The sequence below is a fragment of the Trichomycterus rosablanca genome, chromosome 12, assembly GCF_030014385.1.
Source record: "Trichomycterus rosablanca isolate fTriRos1 chromosome 12, fTriRos1.hap1, whole genome shotgun sequence".
NCBI classification, from domain to species: Eukaryota; Metazoa; Chordata; class Actinopteri; order Siluriformes; family Trichomycteridae; genus Trichomycterus; species Trichomycterus rosablanca.
Window position 1 is genome coordinate 20,025,161 of NC_085999.1, and position 12,946 is coordinate 20,038,106.

Genomic DNA, 12,946 nt, shown 5'->3' on the forward strand with positions numbered 1-12,946 from the left:
GACACAACCTATTGCACCACTCACAAACACATCACTAGATTTTTGAGTCATGTAAGTATTTACTGTTGGTGTCATTTAAAAAAAAATTTTAGCGTGTCCAATTGCCCGATTGCGTCATACTTCCTCTCCACCAATGCCAATCCCCGCTCTGATTGAGGAGAACAAAGCTAACCCATGCCCCCTCCGACATGGGGGCAGCATGCCATATGCATTTTATCACCTGCACTTTGACGAGTGCAGTGCAGCTCAGCGTTGTGTACGGAGAGACACACCCTGAGAGCACTCTTTTCTCATCTCTGTGCAGGAGCCATCAATCAGCCAGCAGAGGTCGTAATTGCACCAGTCATGGGAGAGAGACCCCATCCGGCTTAGTCCCGCCCATATCTGAACAACAGGCCAATCGTTGTTCATGTGGCCGCTCAGCCTTAGCCGGTAGGCACAGCTGAGATTCGATACAATGTATTCGCGATCCCAGCTCTGGTTCCAGCGTGTGTTTTTACCGCAGCGTCACCTGAGCGGCCCTGTTGGTGTAATTTTAACGTTGTGTATGTAAAGACTGTCCCATTAAAGCTATGAATTGTAGGAGTGAACAATAAATCTATATGTACACTATATGGACAAAAGTTTTGAGACACCCTTCTACTTTGTAGAATTGAATTGTATTTCAGTGACAACAATTACTGACAGGTGTAATAAAACAATTATATAAAGGAAATTATATACATCCAACTTTGCAGCACCAATTTAGATAAGGCCCTTTTCTGTTTCAACATTACTGTGTGCTCAGCACGGTCTCTAAAGACATGAAGGAAAGCTTGATTTAAAGAAACTCCTGACCTCAGCCCCACTGAACAGCTTTGGAGTAAACTGGAACATCAATTGAGGCTTTCTTGAGGAAATTCCCACAGAAGTCGTGTGAGAATCCTTCTTAGAAGAGTGGCTGTTGTTAGAGCTTGTTGTTGAGAAAAGGTCACATAGAGGTCACTCTATTTTACTACCATTTGTTTTTAAATTAGGATGTCCAACAAGCTTATGGTCAGCTGTTCAAATACTTTGTCATATCGTGTGTGCTGAAAAATGTTGTGTCCCCTATCCTGTTCTTTCTTTATTCTTTCTTTTTAAACTAAATATTGCAGTACCATGGATCATAGCTTCTTGAAGTTAGGCCTGTCTTTTAAAAGCTTAACCTCATTATTATTATTATTATTATTACGCAAAATAAATAACATTTTTATTGAATCATGCAAATAATTGAATAATTTTAATAACAAAATGCTGATAGTGATGTAATAATGTGCACGCATATAAATAGCAGCCTTTTATTTAGAACTAAATGGTAATTCTTTCAGATTTTGTGAAATACACAATAATCAAAATTTTAAAAAAAAAACATATGTGGTTCAGCCACAACCACAACTGTCAGTGGAGAGATTGTGCTAAAGTTAAAATGCACACATAAACAGCAAAATGTTTGGTGGGGGTGGGGGGGGTTAAAAGATTTAACAATCTGAACATCAAACATTGCTTATCTTGTCTGATCTATAATAAATACGCATAAGTATAAATGCATGTGTATCAATTACACTTTAACACAAACATTAACACATAACATTTTGGCATTGTAATCTCTCTCTGCCCACACAAAACAGAATAATAGCAGGCTACACACTTCAATATATTTCAAAAGTTAACTGCTTAGTTTATAGTTACAGATATTTCTTAAAAGTGTATGAACGTGTACGATTAGTTATGCCTGTAATCCAGAATTAAATTATATACCATAACAAAAAATATGAATGTAAATGTTCATGTTGCGATGACGGTGATGTAAAATAATGTTAAAATAATTCAAAGTCCAAACATTTGAGTGGTTAATGAGAACGCTACTTTAAATGTCACACAAGCACAATGCAAAACACGAGCACGGAAACGGTACAAATCCGAACTCCTCCCTACACACTCGCTCCCTACGCCCTATAGTGCGCTTAACTTTCTTAAAGGGCCAGACAATATATTTTATAATTCACATTACATGACAGGTGAGACATTCTTTTTTTCTTAATATAGCGCTTTTATTTAGGAAAAAATAGTTCTTACATAGGCAGGAAAATCTATGGCAGACAAGAGTCAGAACAGCGGATTGGGCGTAACGTTATTATTACTGGTTGCTCCTTTTTCTCAACACTTGTGCTCGATTTACACTGAAGATATATTTAGTAAATAAGTACATGTCCACGCATGCACGCGCTTGTGTTAATTTCCGTTTGAACTGATAAAAAAATGTTGATTTTGAAAAATTAAAAGACGAGCAGTTTTTCAGTTTCTGCTTGTTAGCTCAACTAATGCTAGCCAGTGTGGCTTTTCACTCGTCTCTCTGTGTTATCACCTTACACCAGTGAGCACCCCACAGCCAATCAGCGAGCTCCAACTGCCTACCACTCCCACCCCTCCCTTTCTGTGGATGCGCGCATGTCCTAAAGTCTCAGTTTTCAAGGTAAACCTGAAGCAGAAATTTGGCGCTTCACATTTAAAAAAATACCGTCACCATTTTTTAATACAGTCACCATTTTTAAATACCGCGGTATACCGTCATACCGCCCAACCCTACTTACTATACAGATGAACGTTCTGGATCTACAATTAATAACTGGCTCATTTGTTGCTCTGTACACTTTGTCAATAACCCAGCTCCAGCCCCCAGAAACACATACTCCTTTAGCACTGGTTGTAGGTATACAGTTAGAGACGAGTTATTTTATTTTTTTTGTTAGCTATGATAACATGGTCTGGTAATTATTTAATAATAATTTCTGAACAAAGATGGCAGCTTCTACTGTACAAGTTTTCTAAGTCTATCCTGGTATTAGGAAGGGAAACGACTTTAGTCAGAGCTTGTTTCCAACGTCTCTCTCATTGTTAATTTCATTTATGAACATAGGCAATGAGGATCTTCTTTCACTGTTGTTTGTGAATTAAATGTCTACATTCATGCTTAGAGCTGGTTTGGGCAGCAAGTTATAACACTTTACACAGTGTGTATTCACCTTTGTCTGTTTGTAGTCTTGGCATATTCTTTGAGAATATACCTATTTATTTGTTTGCATCCAATTTGCCATTGAACTCATTTGAGATTGACATTTCTACCTACAATTTGTGTTACTCTCAGGCTAGGCTTCATCCAGAGTGAATTACAAATGCATTCTCTTTAGAGTCTATCATACCTAACACTAACTATTCTATCATGTTATGACAATGTCACTATAGGTGTTGATCACAAGTCATCACACTGAAAACTTAATTGGTCTGTAATGTGCCGAGTAGCCATGGCTGGCTCCCCAGTGGGAATGGATAGTGTGAACTAAAAATTCTCATGGCTCATTGTTTATTTCTGTCTGTCCTGGCAGGCTCAGGTAAAGAAAGAGGAGGCAGTTTCACCGGCATTAAGCGAAAGCATTCCCAAGTTCTATTTCCCTCGAGGCCGTCCCAAAGCCAATATCAACATTGACAATCTCATTTCCAAGATAGAGAAAATGTTTTCTCAGTTCCCTGATGAAAGAGTAACTATTAAAGACATGGGGAAGGTTGCCAAGGTAAGTGTGATTTTGTAATTTGCAGCCTCCAGCCAACCAGTGTATTGTTTATTTGTATAGGTATTGGATATCTATAAATGTTCATAAGTTTAAATACATTTCTTTTTCTTAATGAATAGAAAAATCTTCTAATAAAATGTCATGTGAAGAATCTGAGAGAGAATTCATCTACTCCAACATTGTCATTTACTGATAAAAGCAAACAGTTTATGGAACCCTTTGTTCTGTCAAACAGAATAATTAATAAGCATAATTGCTCCTCATTTGGCTGAGTTTATTTGTATCAAAGCCTACTTTAAAGCCATAATGAGGAATCACTGTAGTTGGCACAAACTCATTTCACAAAGTCATTTCTGGCAGGAGCTAAGGCTTTCACAACCCTTTTAACGAAGGTGCTGACCTGAACATTTTATTTTTGGTTTTTCTTAAGATGTTTTAACAGAGTAAACACTGATTTTGTAGCTTTCTTTTACAGCTCTTTAACTGTGTTTTGTGTTTTCTCAGGCCTGTGAATGCCCTCTTTATTGGAAGGCCCCATTGTTCTATGCTGCTGGGGGGGACATGAGGGGATATGTGTCCGTTCACAAGTTTGTGGCAATGTGGAGAAAGTAAGACAATGGTGCATTTTCTTTTAGTCTCTCATTACCATTAGCAGCTCTCACAGTCAACAGCCTGCATCTTAATGTGAGGCAGTACAGGCAAAAGGATTGGACTTGTTCAGCATAGTTTTCTGTGCCCTGTATCCTGTTGTTAAATTAGCTTACGTAAAATAGCTAAGACATGGCAAGCTGCACTGATGGAGGTACAAACCCCCTTTTCAAGAGTTGAGACACTTTTTCTAAAAATGCAATTAAAACTAAATAATATAATTTGTTAAATCGCTTTTACTCTCTTCACTAAGAAAAGTACAAAGACATTCTCGATGTTTTCACCGTAAGACCTAATAGTTTTTATTTACGAAATATTTAAGCCATAGAACACGAGAGGGAGTGTGTTATCGCGAATAACATCACGGCTGTGATCTACGGCACTCGCCTTTGGCTCGTGCCTGCGACCGAATCACAGCCGTGATGTTATTCGCGATAACACACGACCTCAAGTGTTCTATGGCTTTTACACAACAGTTTTTACAAAATAAAGAAAGAAAATAAATCAAAGAAGCCCTGAATTTCATAATAAATATGCTTTAATATTGACAATACCTTCCGCCAAAAAGTAGTTCCACAACGAATATAAAGTTTAACACTACAAAGCAAACATCCCAAGTTGCAAAAACTCATTTCAGGGAGGTAAGAACAAGAAGAAAAAGGCAAGAACCTCCGAAGGGAAAAAATTAATAAAAAAAACTCTTGCAAAGGATTGTGGGTGATAACAGAACTTTTAGAAGCTGTTAACTGGGCTATTAAGCTAACTGTTTGCGTTACAAACACATTAATGTTCCCTACATAGTGCACTAGATTGTGTATCAGATCACGGATTTATGTTCCCTACATAGTGCACTAGATTGTGTATCAGATCACGGATTTATGTTCCCTACATAGTGCACTAGATAGTGAATTAGACAATTGATTTATGTTCCCTACACAGTGCGCTAGATTGTATATCAGATAACGGATTTAAAACGTGATTGGGAAAAAAAGTCTGTGTCGCCTGCGTGCGCGCTTGTGTGCATGAAGCTTGTCGTTACTGGCAATGCGTCAGCGGAGTAATACAGCTGTGGTGTGAAAAGGCCGTGCTGTTATCACGAATATCAGCACAGTTAGAGCGCTTCTCAACCAATCAGATTGTAAGGTCGGAACTAACTGTTGTATAAAATTGAATGACATACAAGACTAAGGTTACACAAGAACCACCTTCTGGAAGGTTCCGCAGTTAGCAGTTTAACTGGTAACAGGTGAGGTCATCAAGATAAAGTATAAAAGGAGCATCCACCAAAGGCTTAAGCTGTGTCCGAAACCGCATATTTAAACAGTACGTACTAAATTTGAGGCAGTGCGCACTGCTTGGCCTGTAAAGCAGTAAGTTCTTTCAGTACGCGAGTGTGCAGTATGCATGCAATCTCGGACGTGCTACGTCCACCATCTTACCAACGTCACATGATGCATGACATCACATTTCCACAGTTATAACAGTTTTTAAATCAGACCAAATTAATTCTGTCATTCTCCACAAAGCTACTCATGACGTTATTCAGGGTTGTACTTAATCATAACAATTCTCATTTTTGTCTTACTCCAATTCTCCGCTTTCCACCATCTCTCTTTTTCCACTTCAAATGCCTTTGCAGCTCCAGTTGAATTATGGGATAGATTATAAATGCCCGCCCATGCAGTAGGTCATCCGGGTACTTTTCGCATACTGTTTAATGAATACTATTTATTCGGACACACTACCCACTCTCACATACTTCTTTCGCGTACTGTTCAGTATGGAAGTATGCGATTTCAGACTCAGCTTTAGTCTTTGCAAGAAAGGATGGGTCCTGGGTTACCCCTTTGTTAATTCACTTGAACCTTTATTCAAAAGACAAAAGGACAAAAAAAGATTTTTAGCATTTTTAATTACATAAGTGGCACAAATTACAGATTTCATTTATTTTTAAGTCTTTTCTGGAAATGGGGTTTGTACTTAATACATAAAATTTTTTATTCTGCCTCGCATGTTAAAAAGTAGCCATGCATTAAGTGCATACAATGCAGCCTTTTTTTCAGAACTCAAAAATATAAGCATGTTTTTAAATAGAACTTTTAAAGAACATATATGCTTTGAAACCAAGAACCTGAAAGCATCTGTTTTGCTTTTAGAGTGCTACAAACCTGTCATGATGATGCATCCAAATTTCTCTACCTTCTTGCCAAGCCTGGCTGCTCGTATTTGGAGCAAGAGGATTTCATTCCATTTCTGCAGGTATGAAGGATTAGATACAAAAGCATCCAGTTTGTGGGGCATGACCCTATTTTTACTGATTTCTATCATGCACACACATTTTCTTAGCTTTTGCAGAAACACTACATTACATTATCAAATTTGGTTTTAAACAGTGAATCAGCTATTGGCAGATTTTTCATGTTGGGGATTTTAGAATCTACGCAGGAAATGAAATCTTTGAATATGACTTTTCCCTATAGAGATAGCCCATGGGCTAAAAAAAAAAAAAGGATGTATGCAGGAGAGTTTTGGCTACATTTGAATCCTTCTGCTAAACATGAACCAAATGTTAGCTGTTCAGAAATATTACATGGTGTTCAACCAGGACATAAAGAGTCCTTACTGTAACATACTTCAAAGCAAAAGTCATCTGGGAAGAATATATCAACACCTTTTTTGTTCTATGTTATTTAAATGGTGAATGAGAATCGTTTTAAAACTAGCCACAGAGCCGCTCAGGTGGCGCAGCGGTAAAAAGAAACGCGCTGCAACCAGGGCTGGATTCTGAGAGCGTGGTATCGAATCCAGCCTTGCTTTACCGGTTCGAAGCTGAGTGGCTATATGAGCAACGATTGGCCGGTTGCTCGTGTGGGGGGTGGGACAAAGAACCGGATGTGGGTCTCTCTCTGTCAGAATGCGATTGCGTTCTCTGCCGGCTGATTGGAGGCGCTTACACAGAGATGGGAGAGGGTGCCCTTAGGGTGTGTCTCTCCGCATGCAACGCTAGGTGGCGCCAAACTCGTCAATGTGTGGGTGGCAAAGATGCATCTGGCTGCTGCTCGTGTTTCGGAGGGGATACGGGTTAGCTTCAATCACCTCCGTCAGGGCAGGGTTCGGCATAGACAGAGAGGAAGCACGATGCTAATTGAACAATTGGATGCGCTAAAAGGGGAGAAAAAGGGGTAAAAAAAAATAAAAAATAGCCACAGGCCATAAAGAATAAGAGCAGCAATATACCTGTGGGGCATGGTGGTGCAGAAGGTACTCTTGATGAGTCACAGCTCCAAGGTCCTGTGTTTAATCTTGAAATTTGGTTACTGCCGGCTTATAGTTTGCTATGTTCTTTCTTTCGTTCTCATGGGTTTCCTTTAACGTTCCAAAAACATGCTGTTTGATGTTTTGGCTACTTTGAATTGGTTCTGGTGGGAATGAGTGTAAATAAATGAGTGTGAGAACTGCAGCCACATTGAAATGCAAAGAGTTTCTGCATCCTCTCTGGGGCAGAGTGGTAACGAGGCATTATTTGCCATGCTGGCTATTTTTCTAGCTGTTACACTAGTAGCCCATGATGGACGCCTCACTGATATTCAGGCTGGCAGGAGCAACCGTGTGGGGCCGGCAGCCCGTTCCCTGCAGAGGAAATACACTTTGGCATCCTCACTTTAATTTCTGTAGTCTGGCTTCAGCAGCTGCTTTGACTGTTTTGATGAATGAAAATAGTATTGTAGTAGAGTACATTTGACTGTATGTGCCTGCCTTCAACTGGAGGTGATTTATGTGTTTGCCTATTATTTAATTAAATATGGTGAAGGGTCGAGAACCCTAGAATTGCTTCCAAAATAAGTCACAAATTTTATAGTCCCTTATGTGGATCTCATCAATATCTTGGAAAACGCCCTTTGAATGCACAAGATTAAACAAAATCTATATGCCACATATATGGAGTCAGAGCTGTGCCGTGCATAAATCTTTAGCTAATGTATTGCTCTGCTTTTTAAACGTTTTTTTTGTTCAGAGAGTCTCTGTATCCTTAAACTGTCATACATATATTTTGTCACTTGAATGTTCTTTGAAAATAGGCATACCAAATGTCTTGCTTTCTTTTAGTATAAATCAGAGAGCATTTGGACACAAATGGCTTTAACACAGCGACTGTTTCTCCACATATGACTCTCATTTGTTTTGCCAACTTTGATGTAATATTGTGGGAAACAATAGGAAATTGAAATCGTTTTGTTTTGTGTATTTTAAGGATGTCGTGGACTCGCATACAGGCCTTGCTTTTCTGAGGGAGGCAGCAGACTTTCACTCACGCTATATTACCACAGTAAGAACAACACTGCATTAATGTCTTCAGCTCATTTATATGCAGTATACTTGTACCCATGCTTTCCATTTTGAACTCATTAAATGTGGTTTTAAATGACATGTTTATTTAACTGTCCTTTTTTTCCCCCACCAACAGGTTGTACAAAGAATATTTTATAATGTAAATCGATCATGGACAGGAAAAATAATGTGTTCAGAGCTTCGGAAAAGCACTTTTCTTCAGGTTGGTTGCTTCCATGGTGATTCTGTTTTACTATAATGTTATACTGTATTGTTTTAATACATGGGACCGCTTCCAAATTATTTATTTTTCATATACACAGCTCACTGACATGATATCCTTGTGTGTGTGTCCAGCTTTAGTGCATTGAAATTACCTAGTGAATAGTTTAAATGTATCACGTTATAATACCTTTGTTATATAAACACATTTTCAATCCACCAATTAAAATTTCTTAGGTATAATTATCAGTTAATTAATTAATAAATCCTACAGCTATCTAATAACTACACAGATAAACTGAACTAATGACTTAGACTTTAAGCTGTGGTTAATTTAAAAAGTAGTAGTAGTAATTTAGACACTTAACCTTTATAATGATAACATGGTGCAACATAGAACAACTGTTTTAGAGTTTCTGACATAAAAGGTTTAAAAGGATAAAAAGGTTTAGTTTAAAGGTTTGGTTTGTTTTTGTTTGTTTGTTTTTATTACAATAAGCTTGCAGAATATTGATATTTTAAGACCCCAAGTAGCTTTTTTTTTTTTTTTTGTGGTTAGGCTGGTGCAGTTTGTCAGGCAGGATAACCCCAATACTGTTTAAACCTGAAAAAGTGCACATACTTTACTGCAGTATAGACACCAGGTAAATACAGACAGACAGACAGACACAGACCAACAGAGACAGAAAGATAGATTGTTGTGTCGTCTGACATTTTCTGGCTGGTAGAATTGCCTATGCTTAAAATACAGTTTTAAAATGCTGTAAAATATCAATCTTGAACACATTACTGCCGATGCAAAAATGCATATTATATCTCATTTGATGTGCTTTTTATTAACTGATTTAAACACTTTAAAAAATATTATTGACATCTTGTTTTGTTTAGAATGTGGCACTACTGGAAGAGGAGGAAGACATCAACCAGCTGACCGAGTATTTTTCGTATGAACATTTCTATGTCATCTATTGTAAATTCTGGGAGCTGGACACTGACCACGATTTGTACATAGACCCGAGGGACTTGGTGCGGCACAGTGATCAAGGTAGCATGTGCTGTCTAGACCTTTCTACCATGATTGAGTTAGTGGTGTCATGCTGCTACATGAGGCCTAATGTCTTTCCCTGCACTGACCACATCACAGTACAAGTTTCTGACTGGTGCTGCATTTACAGGATGAGATAAAGTTCAATAGGATTTTAAAAAGCCCACTTTTTTGCAGCGTGATATCACGCCTGCTACTTTAATGTCTCCCTTTGATTATGATTCTTTGTAAAATGCATCAAATACATTAAGGCGTGAATGTGTTTTCCTTTTTCCTCTCCGCAGCCATCTCTCACAGAATGATTAAAAGAATCTTCTCAGGAACTGTAACAAGGTAAAGTTCATTTTATGTGCTGTTACATTTACTTGATATTTTCATGTTATTAAAATTTACAAGTTTAGTTGAAGAGTGGATTTTTTGTAATATGTAGTCAGTAAATATAAGGACATATACACTGATCAGCCATACCATTAAAACCACCTCCTTGTTTCCACACTCACTGTCCATTTTATCAGCTCCACTTACCATATAGAAGCACTTTATAGTTCTACAATTACTGACTGTAGTCCATCTGTTTCTCTACATACTGTTTTACCCTGCTTTCACCCTGTTCTTCAGTGGTCAGGACCACCAGCAGGTATTATTTAGGTGGTGGATCATTCTCAGCACTGCAGTGACACTGACATGGTGGTGGTGTGTTAGTGTGTGTTGTGCTGGTATGAGTGGATCAGACACAGCGTTGCTGCTGGAGTTTTTAAATACCGTGTCCACTCACTGTCCACTCTATTAGACACTCTTATCTAGTTGATCCACCTTGTAGATGTAAAGTCAGAGACGATCACTCATCTGTTGCTGCTGTTTGAGTTGGTCATCTTCTAGACCTTCATTAGTGGTCACAGGACGCTGCCCACAGGGTGCTGTTGGCTGGATATTTTTGGCTGGTGGACTATTCTCAGTCCAGCAGTGGCATTGAGGTGTTTTAAAAACTCCATCAGCACTGCTGTGTCTTATCCACTCATACCAGCACAACACACACTAACACACCACCACCATGTCAGTGTCACTGCAGTGCTGAGAACGATCCACCACCCAAATAATACCTGCTCTGTGGTGGTCCTTTGGGGGTCCTGACCATTGAAGAACAGCATGAAAGCAGGCTAAAAAAGTATGTAGAGAAACAGATGGACTACAGTCAGTAATTGTAGAACTATAAAGTGCTCCTATATGGTAAGTGGAGCTGATAAAATGGACAGTGAGTGTAAAAGCAAGAAGGTGGTTTTAATGTTATGGCTGATCAGTGTATAAAAATCACAATGTATTATAGTAATAGTAATATTGGAGTGGTTTATTTTTGTTTTTTTTTAATTGGGTCCTGACAGGGACAGGAAAGTCCATAAAGAAGGCAGGTTAAGTTATGCTGATTTCGTGTGGTTTCTCATCTCAGAGGAGGACAAAAAAACAGAAACCAGGTATCAGCCCATTACCTTTTGATTATCATTATGCTTCTGATGTACTGTACTTTTTATATGATATCCTCTTGATAATAGGGGGCAGTTGTAGCCTAGCGGTTAAGGACTGGACTAGTTATCGAAAGGTCGCTGGTTCAAGCCCCACCACTGCCAGGTTGCCACTGTTGGGTTCTTGAGCAAGGCCCTTTACCCTCATTTGCTTAGATAATATAATGTCACAGTACTGTAAGTCGCTTTGGATAAAAGCGTCTGCTAAATGCTGAAAATATAAATGCGATAGAAGTATACCACTCATATTTAAGTTGAGTTTTACCCCCCAAAAACACAAGCATGTTGGAGTTTAAAATGAGATATTTGTTTCTTTTGACTCTGTAGTATAGAGTATTGGTTCCGGTGTATGGACTTGGATGGAGATGGAGTTCTGTCTATGTATGAGCTAGAGTACTTCTATCAGGAGCAGTGTCAGAAACTAGAGACCATGGGTGTTGAGCCTCTTCCTTTTGAGGACTGCCTTTGCCAAATGCTGGATCTGGTCAGGCCAGAGATCCAAGGTGGGTAATGATTTGTTTAACAAAAAAGCCGCCAAAGTCAGTATTTTTTAAAAAGAGATGAAAGTATTTACTGTGATTTAACTGTTGGCATGCCTGGACTACTACTGTTACAGTTTTGTTGTAGATAATAACCACAATCTGCCCTTATTTAGTTAGATATTTATTTATCAAACCACAACATACTTTTCTTTTGCTCATTCTGACACTGTTCTAGTGCTTGAACTAATAGTTCTTATTTATATAAAGTAAAAAGATCTCATTTAACTGAAAGTAGAAAGAAAAGATTTTCAATGTTTTCACTGAACTTCATTGTATTTTGTAAATAATAAGACATTTAGAATTTGATGCCTGCAACACTTTAAAAAAAAGCTAAATATAGAGGCAAAATAAGAGTGAAAAGTTTATAGAATATTCCATTTACAGCAGGCCACAATATACAGGGGAATTGGTAACAGGTGAAGGAGTCATGATTTGGTATGAAAGCGGGGTCCACCTAGATCAGCATTCACAAGCAATGATGGTTGTGGCTCACAACTTTGTTCCATACTTCGAGAGAATTGCCCATCCATTTAAAAAGAATTTAGTCTTTCACCATCTTCTGTTTATAATATTGTGAAAAGCTTTAAGAATTCTAGGGAGATATCCAAGTCCATGTAGGGTATAGCTGGAAACAACTGTTGAATGGGTGTGACCTTTGAGCTCTCAGATGGCATTGCATGATAAACTGTTGTGCTGTGATAAATATTGCCACATGGGCTAGGAAGTACCTCAGAAAACCATTGTCACTTAATGCAGTCCTCCACTGCTTTAAGAAATGCAACCTAAAACTTTTATACAAGTAAGAAAGCCATACAATTAGTTCTATGCAGAAACGCTTTTGAGTTTTCTGTCCCCAAGCTCATCTCAGATGGTTTAAAAGACAGTGGAAATGTGGGCTGTAGTCAGATGAGTCCATGGTTCAGCTGTGTTTTTTTTTTATGCGGGGGAGAGGAGATCGAGTTCTCTGTGCCAAAGATAAAAAGGACCATCCAGAAAACATTTATTCCGAAACCATTAAAAAGTCTCATTAATAGAAAAGGTCATGGAACATGG

The 12,946-nt window shown here is 38.4% G+C and overlaps 1 protein-coding gene across 2 annotated transcripts in view; it reads left to right on the forward strand.

The window, feature by feature from the left end:
• ppp2r3b (protein phosphatase 2, regulatory subunit B'', beta) overlaps nt 1-12,946 on the forward strand; it is a 34,823-nt gene that overhangs the window by 19,894 nt on the left and 1,983 nt on the right. For both annotated transcript variants that reach the window (XM_063005600.1, XM_063005601.1), the window contains 9 exons: nt 3,405-3,590; nt 4,095-4,198; nt 6,395-6,497; nt 8,491-8,565; nt 8,704-8,790; nt 9,678-9,834; nt 10,119-10,167; nt 11,214-11,303; nt 11,679-11,854. In XM_063005600.1, coding sequence (XP_062861670.1) covers nt 3,405-3,590; nt 4,095-4,198; nt 6,395-6,497; nt 8,491-8,565; nt 8,704-8,790; nt 9,678-9,834; nt 10,119-10,167; nt 11,214-11,303; nt 11,679-11,854 — 1,027 coding nt within the window. The remainder of the gene's footprint in view (nt 1-3,404; nt 3,591-4,094; nt 4,199-6,394; nt 6,498-8,490; nt 8,566-8,703; nt 8,791-9,677; nt 9,835-10,118; nt 10,168-11,213; nt 11,304-11,678; nt 11,855-12,946) is intronic.